Source organism: Osmia lignaria, chromosome 10 (genome assembly GCF_051020975.1).
Source record: "Osmia lignaria lignaria isolate PbOS001 chromosome 10, iyOsmLign1, whole genome shotgun sequence".
NCBI lineage: Eukaryota > Metazoa > Arthropoda > Insecta > Hymenoptera > Megachilidae > Osmia > Osmia lignaria.
The window spans coordinates 4,251,288-4,274,760 of record NC_135041.1 but is presented as its reverse complement, the minus strand read 5'-3'; the positions used below and the strand labels follow the sequence as shown (position 1 = coordinate 4,274,760).

General features: G+C 35.1%; 1 protein-coding gene across 18 annotated transcripts in view; it reads right to left on the bottom strand.

Annotated features, from left to right (window-relative positions):
- LOC117611675 (CUGBP Elav-like family member 1-A) overlaps window positions 1-23,473 on the bottom strand; it is a 770,692-nt gene that overhangs the window by 25,046 nt on the left and 722,173 nt on the right. For all 18 annotated transcript variants that reach the window (XM_076690507.1, XM_076690520.1, XM_076690504.1 and 15 more), the window contains one exon: window positions 7,258-7,463. In XM_076690507.1, the coding sequence (XP_076546622.1) occupies window positions 7,258-7,463 (206 nt within the window). The remainder of the gene's footprint in view (window positions 1-7,257; window positions 7,464-23,473) is intronic.

Sequence of the window (23,473 nt, the reverse complement as noted above, 5' to 3'; positions counted from 1 at the left end):
TTTGAATTGTATTCTATGTAACAATTGTAAGTTTTACCGTTTATATGTCGCGACCGAACTTTCATTTTTATAATGTTATTGTTTTGTTGTAAATATTGTACATTTAACGCGTCATGTTCGTCCAATAATTCCGCAAGATAACGTTTTTACCGCGAGATTTTAAAGTTTGGAAATTCTATCCAATTAACGACTCCTCTATATTCGGCAACAAGAGGGAACAAGACAGTGGACACTAAAATCATGGACTCAGGATCGTACGCTTTACCCTTTATGATGCGTCTATGTACACGCCAATTTAGGCTCCGTGATTGCGTAAAAAAGTATCAGGGCATATAAACCGCATTGGAAAATACACCATTTGTACCATAAAACGCGCTTAACTCTTTTCTGGACACCCATATACTTAAAACGAAGGTCACCTTAATTGCAGCCATTTCCAGGTAGTACTGGTACGCTATAATATAATTAACCCTTTTCAGGGCGACCATATACTTAAAACGAGGAAAATCTTAGTTACAACTATTCACAGGTACCAGCTACAATTTAATTAAAAGTAATACGTACGTGAAAAGGTAAAGACGGAAATAGTTATAGAAGTCTATGTTCTTTACAGCGTTGAATAGAATGATATTGCATTTATAACTGTGATACCTTCTTTGACTATTAAAAGGACAACTAATGGCATCTAACACAGTGCCATTGTTCAAGACATGGTATAAATCTGTGATTTAGGGCTCCCACATACTTAAAACGAGAAAGACTGTGAAAACACGGACGTTAAAAGTTAGGACCAGAAAACTTAATTAAAAAATTTAAATTGTTAATATATTATTTAAATAAATGACTGTTAATTAACACACAGTTTAGGGAAAGAAGAGCTCATACTTTTCTGAGAGCTGTTTCTGGTACGAGAAACGTGGCGGGTCGGCGCTACGTATTCCCCTGTAGGTCGGTTAGGTTGAGCGCCTCTAACGTTCAGGCCGGCTTTGCCTTATGAAAGGGCGTTGCATTGGTTTTATTTTTTTTTAACTATGATGTACCAATCCGACACTTTTGAAATTTTTACAGATAATAGTTAAATAGTAAAGGATTATTCTGAATTTTTTCGGTGGGTGTCATCCAAGGGATTGTTTATAAAAATCATTTTCAAAGATTTATTTATTAATTTTCAACCCTTAATCATCGAATAAAAATTTTGAAAAAAAAATATGATATACAGCTAATGAATACCTACTATTTGCACTTTAATGTGATCAAATATCTTAAATAGTTTCTGAGAAAAAAAATGGTAAAGGTTTTGGGTTTTACCCTCATATCTCCCTTATCAGAGGGGGCAGGGGGTTGAAATTGCACACAATTGTTGTTTAGGCAAAAAGCATTATGTGATATAAATATCAACCGAAATTGTTACTGGGGCCGATTCACTATGCTTATACGGCTAGACCCTTTAATTCGAAGATTCAGAAAATTAATGAAGTTACAACAGCCTGCAACAGGCATTCCAAGATTAAATCAATAATGATTGTCTCTGAAAAATAGTAATTAATATTTTTTAATAATTGACGGACCAGTGTAGTTAAAATTTAACATAGAACTTCTTGACAATTTTATGTACTTTTTGACGTACTTTTGTCTTTTTAAACATCATGGTTAAATTTTTTTGTGACTTTTTAGTAACAAATCATGTATCTATATTCTATCATTTTGCAAAAAAATATTTTTAAAATTGGCCTCGCCAGAAACTATGGTTTTGTGTGTACAGTTAATCACAAAATTGAGCAAAATTTATGCTGGCAACAACAATTGGCAGGAAAATCAATGCAAATACACATATTTAACAGTGAAGATACAATATATATTTTACTCGTATATTGTAGTAAATAATTCGTAAAGGAGTTTTTAAATAAAATAAATAATTTGTTTATATTTAATAAAAAATGTAAAATTATCTAGGTGCACGGTAGTGCACCAGCCAAGTTCTCGCACTACCTCCTTTTACACGAAACAACTTAGCCGTTTTTAAGGGGCTCATAGCTCGGCACTGGAGGCAGATGGAGAGATGTAATTTCGTACACTTGTTAAATGCTATCATGTCTCAATATTGACAAAACATTAATCTTCCAACATTAGTAGGTTCCGAGATATAGGACCTCAAAAATCGCTAAATTTGTCACTGACTGACTGACTGACCTATCATCAAAACCTTTTGGGTACTTCCCATTGACCTAAAAGCTTGAAATTTGGTACATAGGTCCACCATAACAAACAATTAAAGGAATAATTATCAAAGTTTGAAATTTTACACCTTAAAGGGGTTGTATTGAAAAAAACATTACGAAATAGGTACGTAGGATGGAACATAGTAGCATAACATAAATAACACAAAAAATTCAAGGGAAAATTAGAGATTCAATTTTCGAGTTTTATGCCCAAAATGGGATGAAAAAATAGTTAAAAAAAAAAAAAAAAAAAAAAAAAAAAAAAAAAAATTCCAAGAGTAAAATCTACATAATCTAGGTAAAGTTTACCCCATATTTTCACATTATGTTGCAAAAATAATTATAATTATCATACTTGATAATTGATGAAATCTTAACAAAAATTGATGAAATCCCAACAAAAACATCCTGTAAACAGGAGCTAAGTTCTTATGGCCGTAAAAAGTTGTGAGATCAAACAAAATATGGCCAAGTTCGATAGCTTAGAAATACCTCTTGCAATACTGAGAAAAGCTTTTGTTAAAAGAACGCTATTTAATTTTTGAAGCGTTACATGGAGGGATAAATTATAGAAACTTGGCCATTACCTAACACCTTTTATGGCCATTGGTTTCAAAAGTAACATATTCGATCGGTGATAACCACCACAATTGAGTATAATTTAATACTTAAGGGAAAATTATATTTTAAATCTTAATTTTAATATAATTCGCGATTCTTCTAGATAACGACAAAATTTAGTCTTTCTACCATTAAGCAGATCCAAATAAGCGATAAATTTGTTTGCAGCTATCCAATCATAGCTTTCTAAATTGTTTCATTACTAAGTTCTTGAATGTAATAAAAGATTATTAGACTTTTAACAAAAAAGAAGAATACTTATAAAAGAAATAAAAGTAGAATTCGTTAACTTTTTCCATTCCATGGAAGTTAAATTCTAATTTCGTCGAACGACTGTCAGACACGAATTATGCATAATGTTTCCTTCCATTTGGAAGCTCAAAGTTCTAACGGAAGTATCGGAGCAATTTAACGTACAACGTTAAGGTGCACCCTTCACAGCAAATTCCATACACTCCATGGGAATTGTTTCTCCCCGTTTGCCGCCTATGCGATGCACTATTTCGAACAGTGAAAGCAAATCGTGCCAAGGCACGCGGCTACGACAGCAATTCCATTTTGATATCATGAATATTTCCTGATGCAGGTTCCTCGAACTTGCTCGTCGTGGTCGACTTAACTGGCATGATTTCATGCACCGTGCTCCGTGCTTTCCTTTGTGTATAATAGCTCCAAGGAAATTATATGTTACTACGATCGTTACTAATTATTACGTTTGTAAAACGATTCTTGTTTCGTGAAAATTATCGTGACAATTTTCTTTTCGATGACAAAGAAGGATATACGCCGTGAAATTGCAGGAAGTGATAGAGATCAAGTTCGATATGCAGGGTACAAACTATATGTATAATCACGGACATTTTGAAAGGCTACGTATAGTATTGAGCCAGGTAAATTTTCCTAGGGAAAATAACGTTTAAAGGAGAAAAGCCCCTATTAGTTCTGTGTAAACGTTTACTCGAGAAACCTTTATTTCATTTTGATCATTAATATTTCTTGAAATTTTGTATTCTGTATTCTGAAATTTACAAAATCGGATTTTGAATCTTTGAAAGTGTAACACTAAAACCTTGAAATTTGAACGTTGAAACTTGGATTTTCTAGTTAAAAAACATAAATTCGAAAGTTTGATTAACAATTTTCAAATTGAAATTTAAAATTTAAATAATGAAAGATCGGAATCTGAATTTGGAATTTTGGAACTTTATTTTCTAGATGTAAGGAGATTTATTCATAATATGTAGTAATTGTTGAATGTTACTAAATGATGGACTCTCCTTTCCCTTCACCGCCATTTTCCCTAGAGAAGTCTACCTTGCTCGATACTCTTCATATCTGCATAAACATCCAAACTCTAATCATTAGAATATTTCTAACACTACGTGTCAAACTTCTAACCAATGATCCACTCAACTGACAATTTACATCTATCTTAAGATTATCAAATTAAACAATCTATTCGTAAAGGATGACTAGTATGAAAGACAGCCAAAGAGTCGGTCGGAGAAGTAAAAGAGGGCGGAGAACATTTTAAGAAAAGGTGTCGGTACAAGTTTCGAATCATCGAGGTGTCGGATCGTTCGTCAGCTTTTCCTTTGCTCGATTTCGGTTACAGTGAGTTAAATCGGTATATCATCGAGCGGAGACAGCTATGTTAGCCGGGGTCGCGGGTGCACGGACGTTTCTCTCGATGACAGTGGCATCGAGCCAATGTCCAACGACCTCATTGAACCGCTATGAAAAGAAACGAGCCGTGTACACTTAACGAGCTTCCTGCTTTTCCTTTCTCTCGTTTCACCGTTACCTTTCTTTTTATATTCGATTGTTTAATTAGAAACTGACGAGAGTGTACGAGGGTGATTCAAAACATTGTTGAAATGTCATTGTTTGAAGAAGATGTCACCTGATATCCAGTGGACAATATTTGTATAAGAACAGTATAATTTACGAAAGAAATATTAATGTATATCATAAACCTTTACTTGTTGTATGTGTGGAACTTCATACACGCTATAATGCCTTCATTAAAAAACGGTTTGTACTTTCAAGCATTGAATCTTCTGTTGATTCACATGGGATTATCATTTTCCGGTGAAGTCAATGCAAAATTTCTATGGAAATAGTCTTTTAGAAGCAATCCTATACCTTACTTTGCATAGGTAACTTCAAGAACATATATTCTCTACCGACTCGTACGACTAGAGAATCTCTACTACTCTCTCATAAGGAACATAAACATTAATACAGAATTCGGCAAAACCCTATTACACATAGGAAATTCCAACACTTTAATTAACCAACTGATCATTTAAGAAAATTCTCAGGCATCTACATTGATGGAAGTAAATCAAAAGAATCACCTTCTGTAGGAAGTGCATGTATGTGCAGGGACTTAGACATCATAACAACTAGAAATATCAATAAAGACTCCTCAGTATTTACGGCGGAATGTGTGGCTATAAGCGATGTAGTGGAAATAGCTTTAAAACACTCCAATCGAAAGTTCTTTATTTTCATTGACTCCCTCAGTGCCCTTTTCATCCTAGTACACGCAACAGGAAATATCAAAACAAACCCAACAATTCTGGAGATAAAAAGGAAAATCTTCGAATTCTGTGTTAAAGCTCAAAACAATAACTCGATCAAATTATACTGGATCCCAGCCCATATAGGAATCCGCGGCAATGAAGAAGTAGACAAGCTAGCTAGCCAAAATTGCAGCAAACACCGCCCCGACGGATCTCACTAAAATTTCCTTTACAAATCTTACAATTAGTGAACAAGCTAAAGCGATATCAACTAACACTACTCGTGATATCATCACAAAAATAGGACTAACTAAAGGGAAGAATTATTTTGCCAAACATTGGTGTTGTGTGAACGTGGTCTAGGAAGCGGCACAGCAGCGTGCTCTGACTAGAGAAGACAGAGTCATGGTTGGGCATGGCGTCGGGCCGCGTCTACGCAGTGTCCTTGCAATAATACTATTGTACAACGGTTTATTCTGTCTCCCACAAATAATACCACAACAATTGGTTCACCGGAAAAAAAATTGAAACGAGAAACCATCACAATCTGGCCTACTCCCTAGCTCGGACAGGTGTATTAAACGACCCGAAATGTCAATGTGGCTACGAAAGGCATAATATCGACTATGTATTATGGTAATGCCATCTGTTTGACGACCAGACAAAAAATCTGATCAGCAAGCTACATAAACTGAACTATTATCTTCCCCTGTCGTGCAAAGTATTACTTCAAAACCCTACAACGGCCATACGCAACATCATACAATCGTTCTATAAAAGCTGCCACCTATCGATCTAACACAACGGCTCTACGAACCTCATTTAATGCATAGCTGTACGACTTATGTATACTCTCATTTGTATATCCGCCCATGTAAAGTCTATATGCAAACTATGCAAAATAACCTCACTAAAGGTTGATACTGCCTAAATAGAAAAGAAAAAAAAAATGTTTTGTACTTACTGTCCTCCGCTCATAAGAAGTCTTGCAGAACGGCAAAGGAATAGCGAGACCGGTCTTGTATGTTTACACGAGCCTAATTAATATAATAGATATGACCGCTTCGACCAATAATACGTCACGGCCGAAAGCATGTGTAAACTGAGGTGGATTGTGACTAATCAGATTGCACTATTTTCATGGGATTTTTTATTAGCGGAAGACAGTACAAATTTCAAGCACTACCTGCTTGAAAAATGTTCTACTACGCCTATTTTCTAATCCCAGTAGTATCATAAAGGGCTGTGTATACCACTAGGTAAAATAGGCACGTATCTACGGCCTGCTGCAATGACAGGCTCACAGAAAGTTGTTTGTCATTATAGGACTGAAACTTTTTATACAAATACACCTTATAAATCTGTATACCTTAAAAAAATCTTATAAATTTATGATTCACTGAGTGTTCTTAGAGAAAAACGAACACCGTACCTCAATTGGAACCGGAGATAAGAAGCTTTGCGTGGAAAGAAATTCCAGAAAAATCACGTTTGAATATACAACTTAAGAGGGGCGAAAGGTACATGTATTCCAATGCTTGTTGCGTTATCTATGCAAGAATACCTTTCATTTGAAAAAAAAAATAATGCAAATCGGGCGGATAGAACTGCCGGATGAACTCGGAATAGAATTTTTTTAATATATAGATTTTAATTATTTTCATACGGTATAATCATTACTGTATGAAATAAATAAATCATTTCATTTGTAGGTACGTGTGGGGCCCAAAAAGCTCTAGACGTTGATCTGGTACCATATTCTAAAATTATTTTGGAATTTTTTAGACCCCAGCGTAAGTGGCAAGGGTTAAAGTAAGTAATCTGAAATTCGTTGTTTCAGTATTAAGTACCAGTGACAAGCGAGTAAATCGTGTTTCAAGACAACTTACCTCCATCGTTTGCGAATGATGAAGAGCTTTAATGGCGTTGATGGCGTACTGTTTACTAGCGAAGGTAACGAAGGCACAGGCTTTACTTTTTCCGGTGCTATCTCTGAGCACCGAACATTCTTCGATGGTTCCATAGACACTAAACATGTTCCTAACGTCATTTTCAGTGAACTTCTTCGACAGCATACCAACGAACAATTTACGTTCTGTAACAAAAAAATTTCAACAATATTAGACCATATTTTATTCAATTTCATTACAGAAGAGATCTTACAGTGGGTGATCAAATTATTGGAGCCACTCACATAAATTGATAATTTTACATAAAAATTATTGATTCTTAAATGAAAACCGAGTTAAACAGAGTTTTTATTATTTTTTTATGATGTATTGATGCTTGTAAAATTCTTGACTGGCCTGAAAATTCTCTGGACCTCAACCCCATCGAAAATTTGTGGAAATATTTATTATTAGTAATAAATGTCAATTGATTGAACGTTTGATAGAAGAATGGGCCAGAAATAAAGCAATCAAAATGAATTTCTTAAAATCCATCGAAAGTATGCCGAAAAGAATTGAGACAGTAATTGCAAATACTGACATACATGTGTAATATAATCTTTTAAATACATTTGTTTATTTTTATAAGTATTTTTTTGTATATTAATAGTGGAGGATTATTAATTAAAAGTTACAGAATGTGAAAACCTTAAAATTGTGACTCTATTTCTACACAAACACGAAAAACCCATTTTTCATACCGTGGCTCTAATAATTTGATCACCCACTGTACTTTAAGTATACCGTGTTACTATTTGATGTCAAGACCAACATAAATATGTACTGAAATATACAATAGTGTATGTTATATCGGTCCGACGGATACAGTATGTTTCGTAGAATCTATGTTTTTTACAATTTTAGATTCTTTTTTATACCTAACAGAATCATCAATAACATTATATTTAAGAATTTAATTTAATTCTTTTTATTCATAATTTCAAAAACTTTACTGCAAGTTTTGTATTTAATTGCATTACATATTGCATTTCGATCGAAATATTTGTACTGACGTGAGATTTTACGTAGAAAGGCTAGGCCCACCTTTCACTATACAGTAAAACCTGGATAAATGCAACCGAGATTGGGACCCAGTGGTTGCATTTATCCAAGCGAGGTATCGAATCTGGACATTTAATGTTGCATTTATCCAAGCGAGGTGTCGATTCTGGGCATTTAATGTTGCATTTATCCAAGCGAGGTGTCGATTCTGCGTCCGTACATATGTTTTGTATTCAGCCGACATGCCGATTCTGTGTCCGTACACATGTTTTGTATTCAACCGACATGCTGATTCTGTGTCCGTACACATCTTTTGTATTGAGCCGACATCATTTATATTCAGTCGTGGTGTCAATTCTATGTTGTTTATTCTATTACTATTGTTTCATAGAAATCTCACAATCAGAAAAATCTCACAAATGCGTTAGTAAAAGTTTCATTAAGAAAAAGTTAAAAATAAAAAAGTTTTATCGTTCAATTAGTATTAGTCACACCGATATTACGGTCGGATCATATTACACGGTTTTCTCGTCGAGCGGTTCGGTTCGTCTAGGGGGATCCCCCCAAGTGGAGGGGATAGCGATGTTGCACTTATCCAAGCATTCTTTCGTTGCATTTATCCAGGTTTTACTGTATCTGGTTACCTCAATGGTAAAAATCTCGATTTTCTTAAAATGCTTTCGTTCTTTGTGTTTAATGACCTTCTCCATCAAACAAAAGATAGGTATTTTTCTGTCGAAAAGGGAGCTGGAAATATTAACGCGAAGAAAGATACAGAAAGACAACGTGAGAGAAGAGGGGATCGAAAAAGAGGATGAAGAAAGGGGTGAATGCAAAAGCTGAAAGGGTGAGGAGAGGAGTAGATAGAGATATTCGGAGATGGAGTAGGGCTGTTTTGCGTCACTGCACGAGACTCTGGGCTGAGTCGTTGAATTTACATAAGCGGCTTTTCTCTGGGCGAAGCTTTTCTCTTGGTCCTAAACAAATATTGACCGGGCCACTTCCGTCTTTCCTCGCCACTTGTCGTCGTCAAATGGTCCGTAGCTGACCAGGTACATTAGATGTGAATGCTTATTACGCGGCAAAACGACAAGTGCCAAGTATCGAGCATCAATTTCAGTTAACTTCTGGGTAGAAGTAAAATTCGAGTGAAATTAATATACCTACTTACAATTAGATAATTAAAAAAAAAGAAAAACACGAATTTGAATAGTGTTTATCTTTTGACAATATATTATTTCGCAAAAATAATGTCATGGTATTTTGGACCTATTTGAGAAGTTTCTTTTTTCTTGACAGTATCAAATTAGTTAAAAAGTACGATTGTTCTTTCAACTTATTGTATCATTAATTCAGAATAAACTGTTTCAAAAATCGAAATTGATATCATAAATGCTTTTAATCCCTACTATACAGGGTGTTTCCGAAATCGTGGTACAACCGGAATGGGGGTAATTCTTCATGCAAAAATAAGTAGAAAATAATGAATACAATTTTTTCATATGACGTTTCCTTTTTGAAAAAATCGAGTTTGAATATTCGTTAGGTACGCGTGTACTTAATTAGTCGCGATTTGCTTAGTTTACCTAATCTGGCCAACCGTCCTTACTTCTATTTATGTTTATACACATATCAAGGCCGTTGATAACGTGTTGGCTTGCCTATGTCAAAAAATTATTAGTGTCTCTACAGCTGTCACAATGACAAGATATAGCAATCGTGGATACACTGATATGATTCGTGCACTAGGAGCTTGTGAGGGTAATGCTACTGCTGCAGCCGAGTACTACAGGCAACGGTACCCCAATCGTCGTCATCCAGATAGTCGTGTAATACAAAGACTAGTTAAATACACACGTATCTAACGAATATTCAAATTCGATTTCTTCAAAAAGGAAACGTCATATGAAAAAATTGTATTCTTTATTTTCTACTTATTTTTGCACGAGGAATTGCCCTCATTCCGGTTGTACCACGATTTCGGAAATACCCTGTATAGCAAGTATATTTTTCTATATTTTATCTAAAGCAAGACATCGGTTTAACACAAGCCCAGCAAAAAGGGTTGTCAGCTGGAGCATATTGGTGTGCAGACTCGTTTTACACCCACACAATTAATCAGATCACACACACGCAAACCCTCGTCATCGGTTCGGAGGAGCTCGATAATCGCGTACACGAGATTGATCAGCACCGAATGAAATTCAATTCGTTACTAACCCCTCGTTTCTTGCGCGTGTAACGAGCCGTGTCTGATAGCCGGTCAAAGGATTCGATTCGAACGAGAAAAGAAATAATAAAACTGAGTATGAACGGAAGCAAGAGAAGGTATAGGATGACGAAAGAGAAGGCAGGAGATCACATTGTGACGAATCACAAATCTGGCTAGACAAAAGTCATCGAATTTTTCCGTTTTGATTGCAAATTATTGGAAAAGGTTTAACAGGAACAAAAACACATTCATAAATGAAGGACTTAAAATTAAAGGGTGCAAGTGATTTTTTTTATTTACCACTTTAGCTAATCATTTTTGCTCATAATTCAAAAATGTAAACAAATTTCATTTGAATTCCTTAAATCAATTATATAAAATTTAATATACGCCAATGTTCTGCGGGTCTGTATGAGGTAACATAGCCCTATTTTGTGAAGAACACTGTGTTCCAAAATCTATTTAAAAAAGGATATTTTTATATTTTATAGCAAATACTTTTTAAGTAAGATGTACAGTACACTTAAACAATATTCGCTATATAGCTACAAAATATAAATAATATAAAATTTTCCCAAGTAAATGTGTATATAATGGTGACACCAACTGTGCTATCGGTACCATAACTCCATCTCTAGAGATAATTTTTTATTTGCAAGACCGAACGAGTCAACTTTTATAAAATATTAAGCATATCAACTGATAAATATAATAAGATTTTTCATTTTGAATTTTGTGCAGCTGAATTGACGGTTCATCAAACTATGGGGCGACCGCAAGGTCCTACTATTAACGATTTAATTATTTTCGTAAGTTCACCGGCTAGCAGGTCATCGTATCAGATTTTCTACCAAGCTCAATGGAAATTGAATGGAAGTCTGACCGTCGATCTGCGATTATTTTCCAAGGGAAAAATTTCAGGCCTGCTACCCGTACTAACCCCTTCATCCCCTTTTGTCCAACGCGGTATTGGGCCACAGCAAAACTGCGGGTTACGTGGAATGTTTATTAAATACCGAAGACGTTGGGTTCGTTGGGTTCCTGCTTTCGTGGACCGAAATTGTCCGGTTACAGCCACCAGGACCAGCCAACCACCTTTATCTTTGCTCAAAGCCGGGGGGAAGAATGTATTGAGCAGCTGGAGATCGATCCAGGCACGTAGTCACGCAGACTGGTCTGGAAGTTCGGAAATAAGAGAGAAGGGGCTACGGAACGCATCGGTATCGTTGATTTAATTTAGTTGCGGTCGTACGAGTAGCAGACGAGGATGCAGAAATACCGCAGAAATACCTGCCTCGTCGCTGACCATCACGAACAATTTTCTGGATCGAAGAATCGTTTTGCTTACGAGAACGACATTTTACTGTCTGATGATTAACACTTTGACGGCTTTATATTTTATAGAATTGATGACTCTTGTAATTTTATATCTCTTTTTATATCGATGTGTATTTCGGTAATTTTTTAATGTTAAGCATTTCCAGTATTGATCTTCTACGTTTTACGTTTATGTAACCAGTTTTCAGTTTTCAAAAAATGGAAGAATTAGCACTGATGCAAGTGTTAATTCGCGTTTCTGGTATCACATCGGGTATCGATTTAAATTTCCTCCCATTATTCACGGATTCTTGAACGCCCGTCCACCCACGCCCCATTCATTTTCCAATTAATTCGCAATCCGCAGCGTGTTTGTAAACGAAATGCCTCGCCGTCGCCACGCTGCGTATTTTCTTGTTTTTCGTTTGCGCTTTTCTCGCAACGCCGACCGTCCAAGCACGAAACCGCGCAAATGTTTGTAAATCAATTTTATCGTCTATGTACACTGTGTTTGTTCCCCTAATTAAATCGTGGTACATCCACCGAACGATAGAACGAAATGAAAAAAAAGCGATCGAAATACTATATCCACGATTACTTTTCCAACTCTTTATGCATTGGCCCTTGAACAGCGGAGTCTGGATCAATCGCGATACAAACTTACAAAACATACACAAGGATATTAAAATGTTTAATTTTTAAACGAAAGAGTTTCACATAATGAAAGAATGATTTTGACAATGAGAGTGAAAAATTTAGAAAATGAAAATAATATGAAACACAAAATTAAGTTAAAATTGGAGCTCTCTCCATGGTCCGTCGTACGAGCTACCGATTACGAAAATGAATTTTTCTTTTTCATTATTAAAACAGAATAAAATTTACATTGTGTCTAAACTTAATAATATTAAATGAAATAATATATTAAAAATCTTAAAAAGTTCAGATTAGACATTTTTTTCTTCAAGGGAACAAATCTTACTCCAAAAAGTTAATAAACTTGTGTTCGAGATTCAGATTGATTTCGAGAACGGTTCGTTTTCCAAGATGGCGGTGAGAGGAAGAAACCGTTATAAGTTTGAACAAACCAGTTTATTATACAAACAGCACAAGTATACACCGAGTACACAGAAAACAGTCAGTAAAGTGTAACAACGAGTTTGAGATTAACAATGAAGATTCCATTCACGTCGCGGTGAAAGAGTGTCGGTTCAACACGTGGTCACTATAAGATTATATTAATTCCGTAGATTTTCGAGATCGAGATTATGAGTTCGCATTGGCCGTTGGCCCTTATTCTGCGTTCATTTTTGAGTGATTCAGTGAAAACTACTTAAGAAACGAATAAAAGATACAATAATGAAACAAGTGTGTAAACTACGCTTTGTGAAACAGTAATGGGCAAGAAGAAGGCCTTTCGGCGGCACGAGCCGTTAGCGTCGCCTCGAGCTCGCGTCGAGCACATTGATTGGTTGAGATGACCGGTATCCAATGTGGCGACCGGTCGTGCTACAGAGTGCTGCTGCGGTTCGCGTGGCGACGGTTTTAATGAGCTCATTTTTGAACAACTTGAATTTAATTTATGAGCCAATGTTGCATCAATACAATATTTCATTTGCAATCTTTCTTTTTGTCAATCAATTTCTGTTATTGCATTCCATTTTTTAGTATTACGAATATGAAAAATTATTTGCGTTTACCTAAATATTGCATAAGTAAAGAAACTAAAATGTTAAATATCAAAAAGTCTTTATAAAACACCAAGTATTGTGCAGCAAAAATAATATTAAAAAATTATTTAGAATGAAAAGTGTAATCTTTTTGTACATAAAATAATAACCTTAAAACACATATTATAATACAATCTTGGTGTCTAGGTAAAATTTTTGAAATTTAAAGATTTGATAAGCCATTTACAAATTTTTAATCCTAAGTCAAAATACTGTAATTTAGTCCATTGAATGGAAGTGTAGAATTCTAGAACGTTTCTTTGCTCACAGACGAAGGATCAATGAGGATCAAGGCGGCGCGGCGCGGCGATTAAAACGTTCTTCGTGCTTAACCACGAACTTCCGGCGAACGCAACGAAAGATTAGATTTGCGTTACTCCTTGTTTCGTATTCGCTTAAGCCGGAGAGAGTTCTGCCTGGAGAATTCTTGGTCTCTTACCGCCTCCACTTGTTGGCCCTCGCGGTCCTTTGCCAGAATGAAAATTAACTTTGTTAATTCAATTCTCGGCTTGGCCACGTTCAAACTAACTGAATTTCAGACCATGCCCGTCTGAACTATCGTGCTGGTAAGCAGCCTGCTCCTCTCGGCTTATGTGTAATACATCTCTCACCGCACACAAGTCGCCCAATTACACGCTGATTTATATTATTCCGTTCGGACACGAACCGTTTGCTAAATGATTACATTCATACTCTGCTATTAGTAAACTACCAATGTTCGTACAACTAAACCATCTCAGAATATGCAACAAATAGGTATATACACTACCGTTCAAAAGTTTGAATGCACTCGTATTTTTTTTGTTAAACAAGTAATCCTTTGTTAATAAATTGGAAATAACCGTTTGTAAAATGAAAAGTTTATTACATAATGGGGAGTAGTATAGTATGTAAAATTTTGATCAAACATCTTATGTGCTTGTACGAGTTTTGGATAACATTTACATTAAAAAGGTAACGACCACCTCGTGCATTATAAAAATGGCAACTCATTGTTTTTAGGCGTTGCGTCCTGGGCCTACTAAATATTTAAATACATAAGTTTCCATAAACATAATATTACTCACATACATCGATATTTTATTTATGGTAATCCGAATTACAATAAATTGTAAATCGAATTATCAATTGTAAATTTCAATAGTTTATTTAAGTTTTCCTTTGGAAAAAAAAAACGATATATGATTTACCAATTAATTTTCCATTTAGGAAATACAATCATACATTGCTTATAAAATTAAATGTAGAGTCTAGTTTGGTAAAAGAATTATTGGAAGACAAAATGGTTATAAATAAACTCTTTTTTACAGGGTGTCCCATGCAAATGGGCCATAATACCGCTTTAAAATGGTCGCAGATAGAAAAAATTAAATGATTAAAGCGTGTATCGGCTGCGGAAGTGGAGGCGTTCCAAAGATTTCAAGATCAATTTGTCTTTTCTTTTAATGGAATTGTATATTTCTCTTTAAACTTCAGTCGGTACATTTTACTTATTCCGTATAGGAAAGTATTAAGGCGCCTGGATAAACAATACTTTAAGCAGAGTCTAGGAAGAGCCGAAGTCTCTTTTAACATTCTTTCATAAAAAACAAAATGCATCGATTCAATGATAATACAGTTTTTCCAAATGAAATTGCGTATTTTCGTTTTCGTGAATCGATTCTTTGAAACATACTAGTTTAACAAATATTTAAAAAATCAATAATTCTCTAAATATTTTGTTTAAAGTGTTTTATTATTGAATTTAGAAAATCTCATAAAGTGTTAATTTTTTTATATTTTACCGCAATACTTTGTTATGCAATTCCGTTTAAGGAAACGGAGTTGACTTGGAAATCTTTGCAACACCTCCACTTCCGGAATCGAGAGATGTATTACGCAATGCTCCATTGGATACTATTTAATTTTGCTTAATAAATTATTGTTTACCTTCTATCGTTTTAAACCTACAACTTGACCTAATTGCACAAAACACTCTGTATGTAAGTTTCATGAGTTTGAAAATACTTATACACCCGAAGGTGTTACGCTCGTAAACTCTTGGTCTCGCGTAATTTATTCTTTCACGGCACGAAAACATGGTCCGTGTTTAAAGGGTCGCGCTTGCAAACAATGGGGGTGAAAGCAAGCATCAACGAAACGGTCGAGCAATAATCTCACGTTAACGGGGTATTTATAGAGCCGTGAAATTTACGATCATCAACCCTTTTCTTTCTCTACGATCTTCTCTTTTTTCTCCTCCTCACAATGTCCCGTTGAAAGATTTCTCGTAATTGAGCGTCAGCTGTTATCGAGTCGCTATTAATTCTGGGTTTAATGATTGAATACGGCTTTCCATTATGGTCCTTTGTCTTTGTCATAGTAATCGAGGCTAAGGACCATGATGAAAACTGACCAATTTTGGAACTGACGGAAAAGAAAAATTCTTCTGCAAAATTTATCTATTAATAATTAGATAAATAATAATAATTATCTATTAATAATTTGCTAATAATTTGGAAACTTGAAAAAATATTGTCGTCGGCGGCAATATAATGAGAATCTATTGTAACTCAACGAGATGGAAAACTCGGGATATGGCCAGTGGGCCAGTAGTTAGCTATGTTTATTTTAGAATCCTCTAATTTATCTACATTCTATAAAAATATCAATTTGCACAAACACCTGCTGTCTATTCCATAGGCTAAAAAGAAATCGAAATATGGGGTCGTCGTCGAATGTGGTGTTACGGAAGCACGAAGGTAGCTTTGGGCACAGGTATGCGACTCGTCATTAGTATGTCGCCGGCAGAACGTGCAGGAAGTGACGTCAAAGAGAGGCAGCGATTTATAGAGAGCCACGAATTCCGATTAGTGAAACGTTTCTCAGCCGCCACGCCGAGAGCGTGACTGTAAATTTTCTTTTCATAAAGTCGAACGTGCATGGAATTCTTTTCAGTTTCCGATTTGTACCTCGCCTAGTTTCCTTCCTTCACGAATATTAAAACGAACTGGGAATTGTATTTCTTGACGTGAGACACTCGGAAACGACCTCAAAAACAAGTGTCCGTCTGGAGAAACATGAAAACGAAACTGACGTCGAGTATTTATTTATTTTCCTTTATTTTTATTAATTGCAAACCCTATGAAAACTTTTTAACCATTAATTAGGATCTCTCTGGAGTGGGTCAGGTTCTTTAGCTCTATTTGCAATTTTGTTAATTAAAAACTTTGAAATGTCGGAATTTTGAAATCTTAAAATTCTAGAATTTTAAAACCTTAAAGTCTTAGAACAGTGAGAGGCCAGTCCATATATCTTTTTGTGGGGAGGGAGAGGCACCCTGGCCCCTACCTAGTTATCAACACCTTTAAGTGGCCACGGATGTTATATCTACCCTATACTGAAAAACAAAAGTTAAATCAATTTCATATTTTACAAAAATATAGGTCTCTCAATAATTTCTGACTGGTTCTGCTTGTCCGAATATTTCACGTATTTGAAAAAAAAGCTGAACAAAATACGTTCACTGGTTATCGTGAACGAATTCCGGGATCTATTCCATGTGTTCGCGAGAAATTGATTTCTCGTCTACGTATATTCCCAGCAGCTCGAGCTATGAGAACGATCCTGGACGAGTCGCCCATTTTCCAGGTTAGTTTCGCAGTTTCGCAAAATCTGCTTCAAAGGTGGCACAGGTGAAGAGCGTATTTCCTGAATCCCCATACCGGTGGCCCGTATATTTCACGAAAGCCCTCGTCGTCACCTCGATTCTCGAATATCTTTCTAGCGACAACGATTGCTCTCCCGCCCGTTGGGGCTAGAAATGGAGCTATAAATTTCCGTTTGCAACGCGGCACAGCTACGAGGAGAATCGCGTTTTCGTTGTTTCCGAACGTTATGCACGTTTCCTATGCTTCCACGAACGACGGAACCACGTTTTCGAACGAAGATTTTCTTGTGTCTCTGTTTTGGTTTGTACTAGGGCTACTGGCTTGAATTGGTAATCAGAGATACTTGGGTACTTGGAAAAATGAGGTAGTAAAGAATTATGATTGGGTCGTTTTTCATAAACATGATGTGATAACTAGCGATTAATGGAATAATCTGCAAATATTTACTATTCTATTTAGTATTTAATTTTCTAATTTTTAATAAATGATTTGTATGAATTTTCGTGAACTGAATAATAGTTCTTAGGCCTCAGCTTTTTGAAATAAATTGAAAAATTAAGTAGAAATCGATGCGTTTTGGGTATTGGTGTAATTAACAAGTAGAGGCCGAGGTGGACCTGGCCCCTTAAACAATGTGGAATATTCTAAAGTTCTAAAATTCTATAGACCTCACCTACTCCAGACGAAGGACCTAGTTACGTAAATGGTTTTGGGTATCCTTTTCACTGCGATCAATATTTCAACATTTAAAGGTAACTGATTTCCAAATTGAGATGCTTGATCCTCTCATAATTATATTTCGGTAATTTTTATTTATTCGGGTATCTCATTAATCAACAGCTTTGGTATGCTGCGAATACGCATAATCGACAGAGGTTAATTCGACATTCGTATGCGATTCGGTATTTCTACTTACATCCGGCTGAATACATCCGATACTTCCTTTGTCGTTTTCCCGTTTAAGGTTTTACGTTTGTGATGGGCACTTTTAATATTCATTGGCCAAAATTAATCTTTTTATCCGACTTCGAAAAGTAGGAGGATACTCAATTCGATCAGTATACAATGTATATATATATATATTTTTTTTCTGGCTTTGTTCGCCGATTACTCCGAGATGGAAGCTATGTGAACCTGGCACCCGACTTTTAAAAAACGGACTTTTTTTTACGGAAAATAGTAGTATTTCGTTTGTAGTTGATTGTAGTAACAATAGTTTCGTTTGTAATTGGATCAATTCATAAATAAACAAAATTGAAAAATTGACCCGCACCCGACATTGAGATATTTCAAATCGGTTTATTCCATGTGATTCAGAGTCGTTTATAGTTGTTTGTAGTGATTCACTACATGCACTACAGGGAAATCACTACAATCAACTACAAACGATTCTGAACCAGTTGGAAAAGACGGATTTCAAAAATATTAAAAATTGACGAAGTTGGCTGATGGGTATAAACAATCACCTATAACATTTAAACTATTCAACTACAAACGAATCGCAAATCAACGAAAAGGTTGAAATGTATTTAGTATCCTATTTAACGATTAAGTAGATTTTATTAATAGCTGTGGAATACTGGTAAAAATGAAATAGAAATTATTTTACACTTTTTAGTGCATTTCGAAGTCGGATTTTTTTTTGTTAAAAATTATTTTATTTTCCAATTTGTCTCTACGAGTTATCATATTTAACGAGGTTATTTTTATTCCATATTACGTTATGCGGTGGGTTACCAAATTATAGAGCTACAAAAAATGTTTTTTGACTTTGTAAAGAAATAAGGATCATAATATGAAGGTTTCTACACTATATAATTTCTAATTAACAATTCCCCAGGAAGAATGTCCCGGCTCTCGTCCTTCTCTATGAGCATCCCCCGGGGAAAATGATGATGTATGAGAGAGGGTATCATATGTACATATGTAGGTCTGTGATCTCTCACTACTTGCGTACAGACATTTACGCGGAAAAATTTGAATTGATATTTATTTATTAGTATTAATATTTCTCAGTTATACACTAAATTTTATAACATATAATGATTAAAAATTAGATTACTTTTTCTTTAAATGACTAATATCGTAAAAATTAAGGTTTTGAGAATTCCTGCTTTCCCTACGGAAGTCTGATATAATTGCAAGTGTGCTTAAAATACCTGTTGTGACTTATAAATAACATATTATTCATTTATTATAAACTGTTTACCAAAATTAAATACATCTTATAATTTATATAGTACAATTAATATTGACTTTGACAATGTGTACTGTTTTATGATAATAAAGGGATAATTCCAGAAGAATTTTAGTTGCAAATAACGAAATCTCATCCATAGTTGGGCACCACAAAATTGTAAATCGTGCGGGACAGTTCGAGCGGATGGTCGAGAAGTCGACAATAGTATCGACAATCGCGCAATTGCTCGACATACTTGCAATTACACATAATCGTTGCATTGTTAACATAATAGGGCCGATAATGCAGCGCCACGAAATATTGTGACATGCGAATCGCAAGTTGGCCATCGTGTGTTCGCGTCATTGGAAATCGAAACGAAATGGACAAAACTGTTACGTAAGTCCATATAACAATTGTTTTCCAACGTTTCCAGACATTGTAATTATTCAAACGACAGAGAATTTTAAGTGTACCATTGATAACCTGCTTCGGGTAATTAACGAATCGAGTATGTTATGTAAAGCGAGACACGTCACGTTATGCCATTTTTTGAATCTTTTTTTTACTAGATGTTATACAACAAGCTGTATAAGTATAGTAAGCGCTTGATAATTTCTTGTATTTCGCGGTCTGGAAACAGGGAATTAGCGAACGCCAATGGTGTGCGTGACTTCTATACAGTTCTCTTGTTTCTATCGACACAGCTATACAGGGGTTCCCGTAACTCCTGTAATTCCCGGAAATGGAGGGTTGCTGGAGTGATTCTGAACAATATTTTCTTTTACCAAAATGTCGTTTGAAGCTTCGTTTTTGAGTTATTAACGAAAAACACTGGTCAATCAGAGCGCCCCTTTAGCGCGGGCTGAACCACGAGAGCGTTGGCTTTCAGCCGCGCTCGGTCGGGGTCGTGACCAAACGCATTGGCACAGCGTGGGTATCAAGGGAAGCATGCGCTAAATGTTATATCGTCTTAAATTAAGAACAATGTGGAATTATTTGTTATTTATGAATAATGAATGCGTTTGTTCACGATCACGATCAAGCGCGCTCTGATTGGCCAGTGTTTTTCGTTAATAACTCAGAAACGAAGCTTCAAACGACATTTTGGTAAAGGAAAATGTTGTTCAGAATCACCCCAGCAACCCCCCATTCCGGGAGTTACAGGAGCTACAGGACACCCTGTATATGTATACGTTCATGGGCTATCTAGACAAAAGAGTTGGGTGCATGCCAGTGTGTGAATATGTAGTGCGTGTAAGCACAAGGTGTTTCTAACGGGGAATTACATGGCGGAGAATTAGCGAACGCTTACTGTAAATATTGTATAACAAAATGAGTTTGCATAAAATTTCACAGTCTAGTAATAAACATTGCTTTTGCAAGATGAAAAATATGCTTAGAGTAAAACATTCAACTATTGTATTTTGTTTATAACGTCATTCATAAAAATTAAATTGCCGATGCCTTGTGAGGTCTGTATCATGCATAATCAAGAGGGTACAAATATTTTTACGACTCACTGTACTTTTGCAAGGTACATAAAGCTGTTTGGATGAGGAGTAATTCTGTGAATGGAGTCTTGTGAAATAACGCTGCACAACTTCTTGTTGTGCCTAATAATAACTATTGTGTGTTTTTGTTATGGTTTCGCCGGTCACGAATTTGCGAAATCACAGCGGTTTTATAATTATACAAATTTTATGACGTAACTGGAAAAAATATTACAAAGTTTCTGTAGAAAACTAATAATTGCTTCTGTGCTATATACGGAACTGTAAGCTAAATTTATATCAATTTTTAATACATAACGAACAGTTTAATATAATTAACCCTTATTCAGTCAAGGTAAAATTGAATGGACTCGGACACTTCATTCTTTTCTTTTTTTTTCAATATTTTGAACAGTATTTGAGAAATTTAAAAGTTCTTCTAACAGTAACTAACTTATATAATAGTTTCATAAGTGAAAATTGTTATACATTTTTTGAAATAGTGTTTCTAATCTCAACGAATGTCATTCTATTTCTTAAATTCTGAATTATCCAAAGTATGTTCTATAGAAATAGAGAAGGAATATTAATATGAAAAGATTCATTATAATTATATTCATTTTTATTTGTTTGATTTAGTTTCAACTTTGTTATTTAAGAATTCAAGTGTTTATAAATTAGAATTTATTTTCGATCAACGTGAGGATATTGGTACAAAAACTCTACATGCTGAGAGTATCTAAGAAAAATTTTGTATTGAAATATCGAAATATGCAATAACTTTTCTAATAAAGTTTACAAATGTAGCATTTCATGCTACATATCCTTTCATAAAATGAAAGGAATACTGAACATAGGTGAATAATTAGACGAATGAGTGAGTAAAGCATTGAAAAAAAAGAAAGGAATTCATATCTAAAAATTGATTATTAATGTACAAAAATATCTGAGCGCAAATTTTAATTTTGAGTTGACGTGTTTAACTCTTTCGCTACGGGAACTGTGCTAGTACTGAATATATAAATATGAAACACTGACTGAAAATTTTTTCTACCATTAAAGAACGTGCGTGCTGTGTTATGAGCAGTTTCTCGTTGGAGGTTCTAATTTTTTATATATATATATAAAAAAAAAAAAAAAAGAATAAAATAGAACATACCGATATCGTCGAACGAAATTGCCACGTGTTCGAAACCTCTCCGCGGCGCGATAACAAGAAAGCGTGACAACCACGAGTAGGTACGACGGTTTTAATTAAATTTTTAATTGCCACGATTCAGGTTATCTGCTTTATAATGATTTTTTCATCGACTTTTATTAATTACGACGTACGTACGCACTTCATGGTACTCAAGTGCAACACCAGGTCGACTTCGACATATTATAATAATTCTATGATTCATTTTTATTGATAATTCTCTTCCTTTCTTGACAACACTAAAAAATATCTATAAAATGTTATAGAAAGTTGAAAATATTATTTTTCAATGTTTGAAGTAAATTTTTCTATTAATAACTTGGATATTAGTTTTTTTAGAAGATAAATGGAGATATGTTTGAAAATAAATACGAGTATTAGAAATAAAAAATGTTTAACTTTGTATACTGGAATTTTTCAACTTTTGAAAGTTTCTTACTTAAAACACTATAAAATATGTTTTGTTTAATTTAATATCAAATTTTTTATAAGAATCTTAATATAAACACTTTGATGGCCACGTATTTTAAAAACGTTTTACTTTTGCAATTTAAAATTTGTTTAAATGTGTTATTATGAACAAATAAATTCGTTGTAAGAGTTGAGTATAAACCCTTATATTATCAACTTACAACAACATGAAAATCTAAGTCCACCAATTAGGTTCCTTCCCCTAATACAGTAGGTGCATGTTAATTACCCGCTATATAATTCACCATTAGAAATGTCTTGTGCTCACATAAGTACATTATTCACACACGCGCGTGCACTAAATTCTGCCGCCTAGATGGCCGATGAATGTATAGCTATGTCACATAAACAAATAAATCGCCAGTGAATGTATAACTACGCCATAGAAACAAAAGAACAATGAAAAAGGTATACATGCCACTGACGCTCGATAATTTCCCGTTTCTTAGAAGTGTACGCTTGCAGAGCCCGACATGCAGGCAATTATCAAGCGCTAATTGTACAATGGCCCCAGGACGATTTTTCAAAGTCCGCCGGGAGTTTCTATAGCAATACAATTCGTGTATCTAAGGGAGTAAATATACTGTCAATATTTATGGCAGTACCTCGGTCATAACAGGTTGAAAGGTTCTCAAAGTGAAACTAATTGTTGCTGAGGAGAGTGTAGAGGAGAGCAACAGAATGCACAATGTTGTAGCTGGAAAACAACGAGGCGACAGTAGGTGCAGCTTACCGAGCCGGTAAGTAGGTTGCCACAGCTAACTCGTCTGTGGTATGTGCGTCAATCCGCACGATGCCACACAATCGTGACTGTGGAAGGCTACATGCATGGCACAGAGAAATATGGAATCACCGAGTGCGAATGCAATTGCAGTAATTCGAGGTGAACGGGCAGAAGCATGCC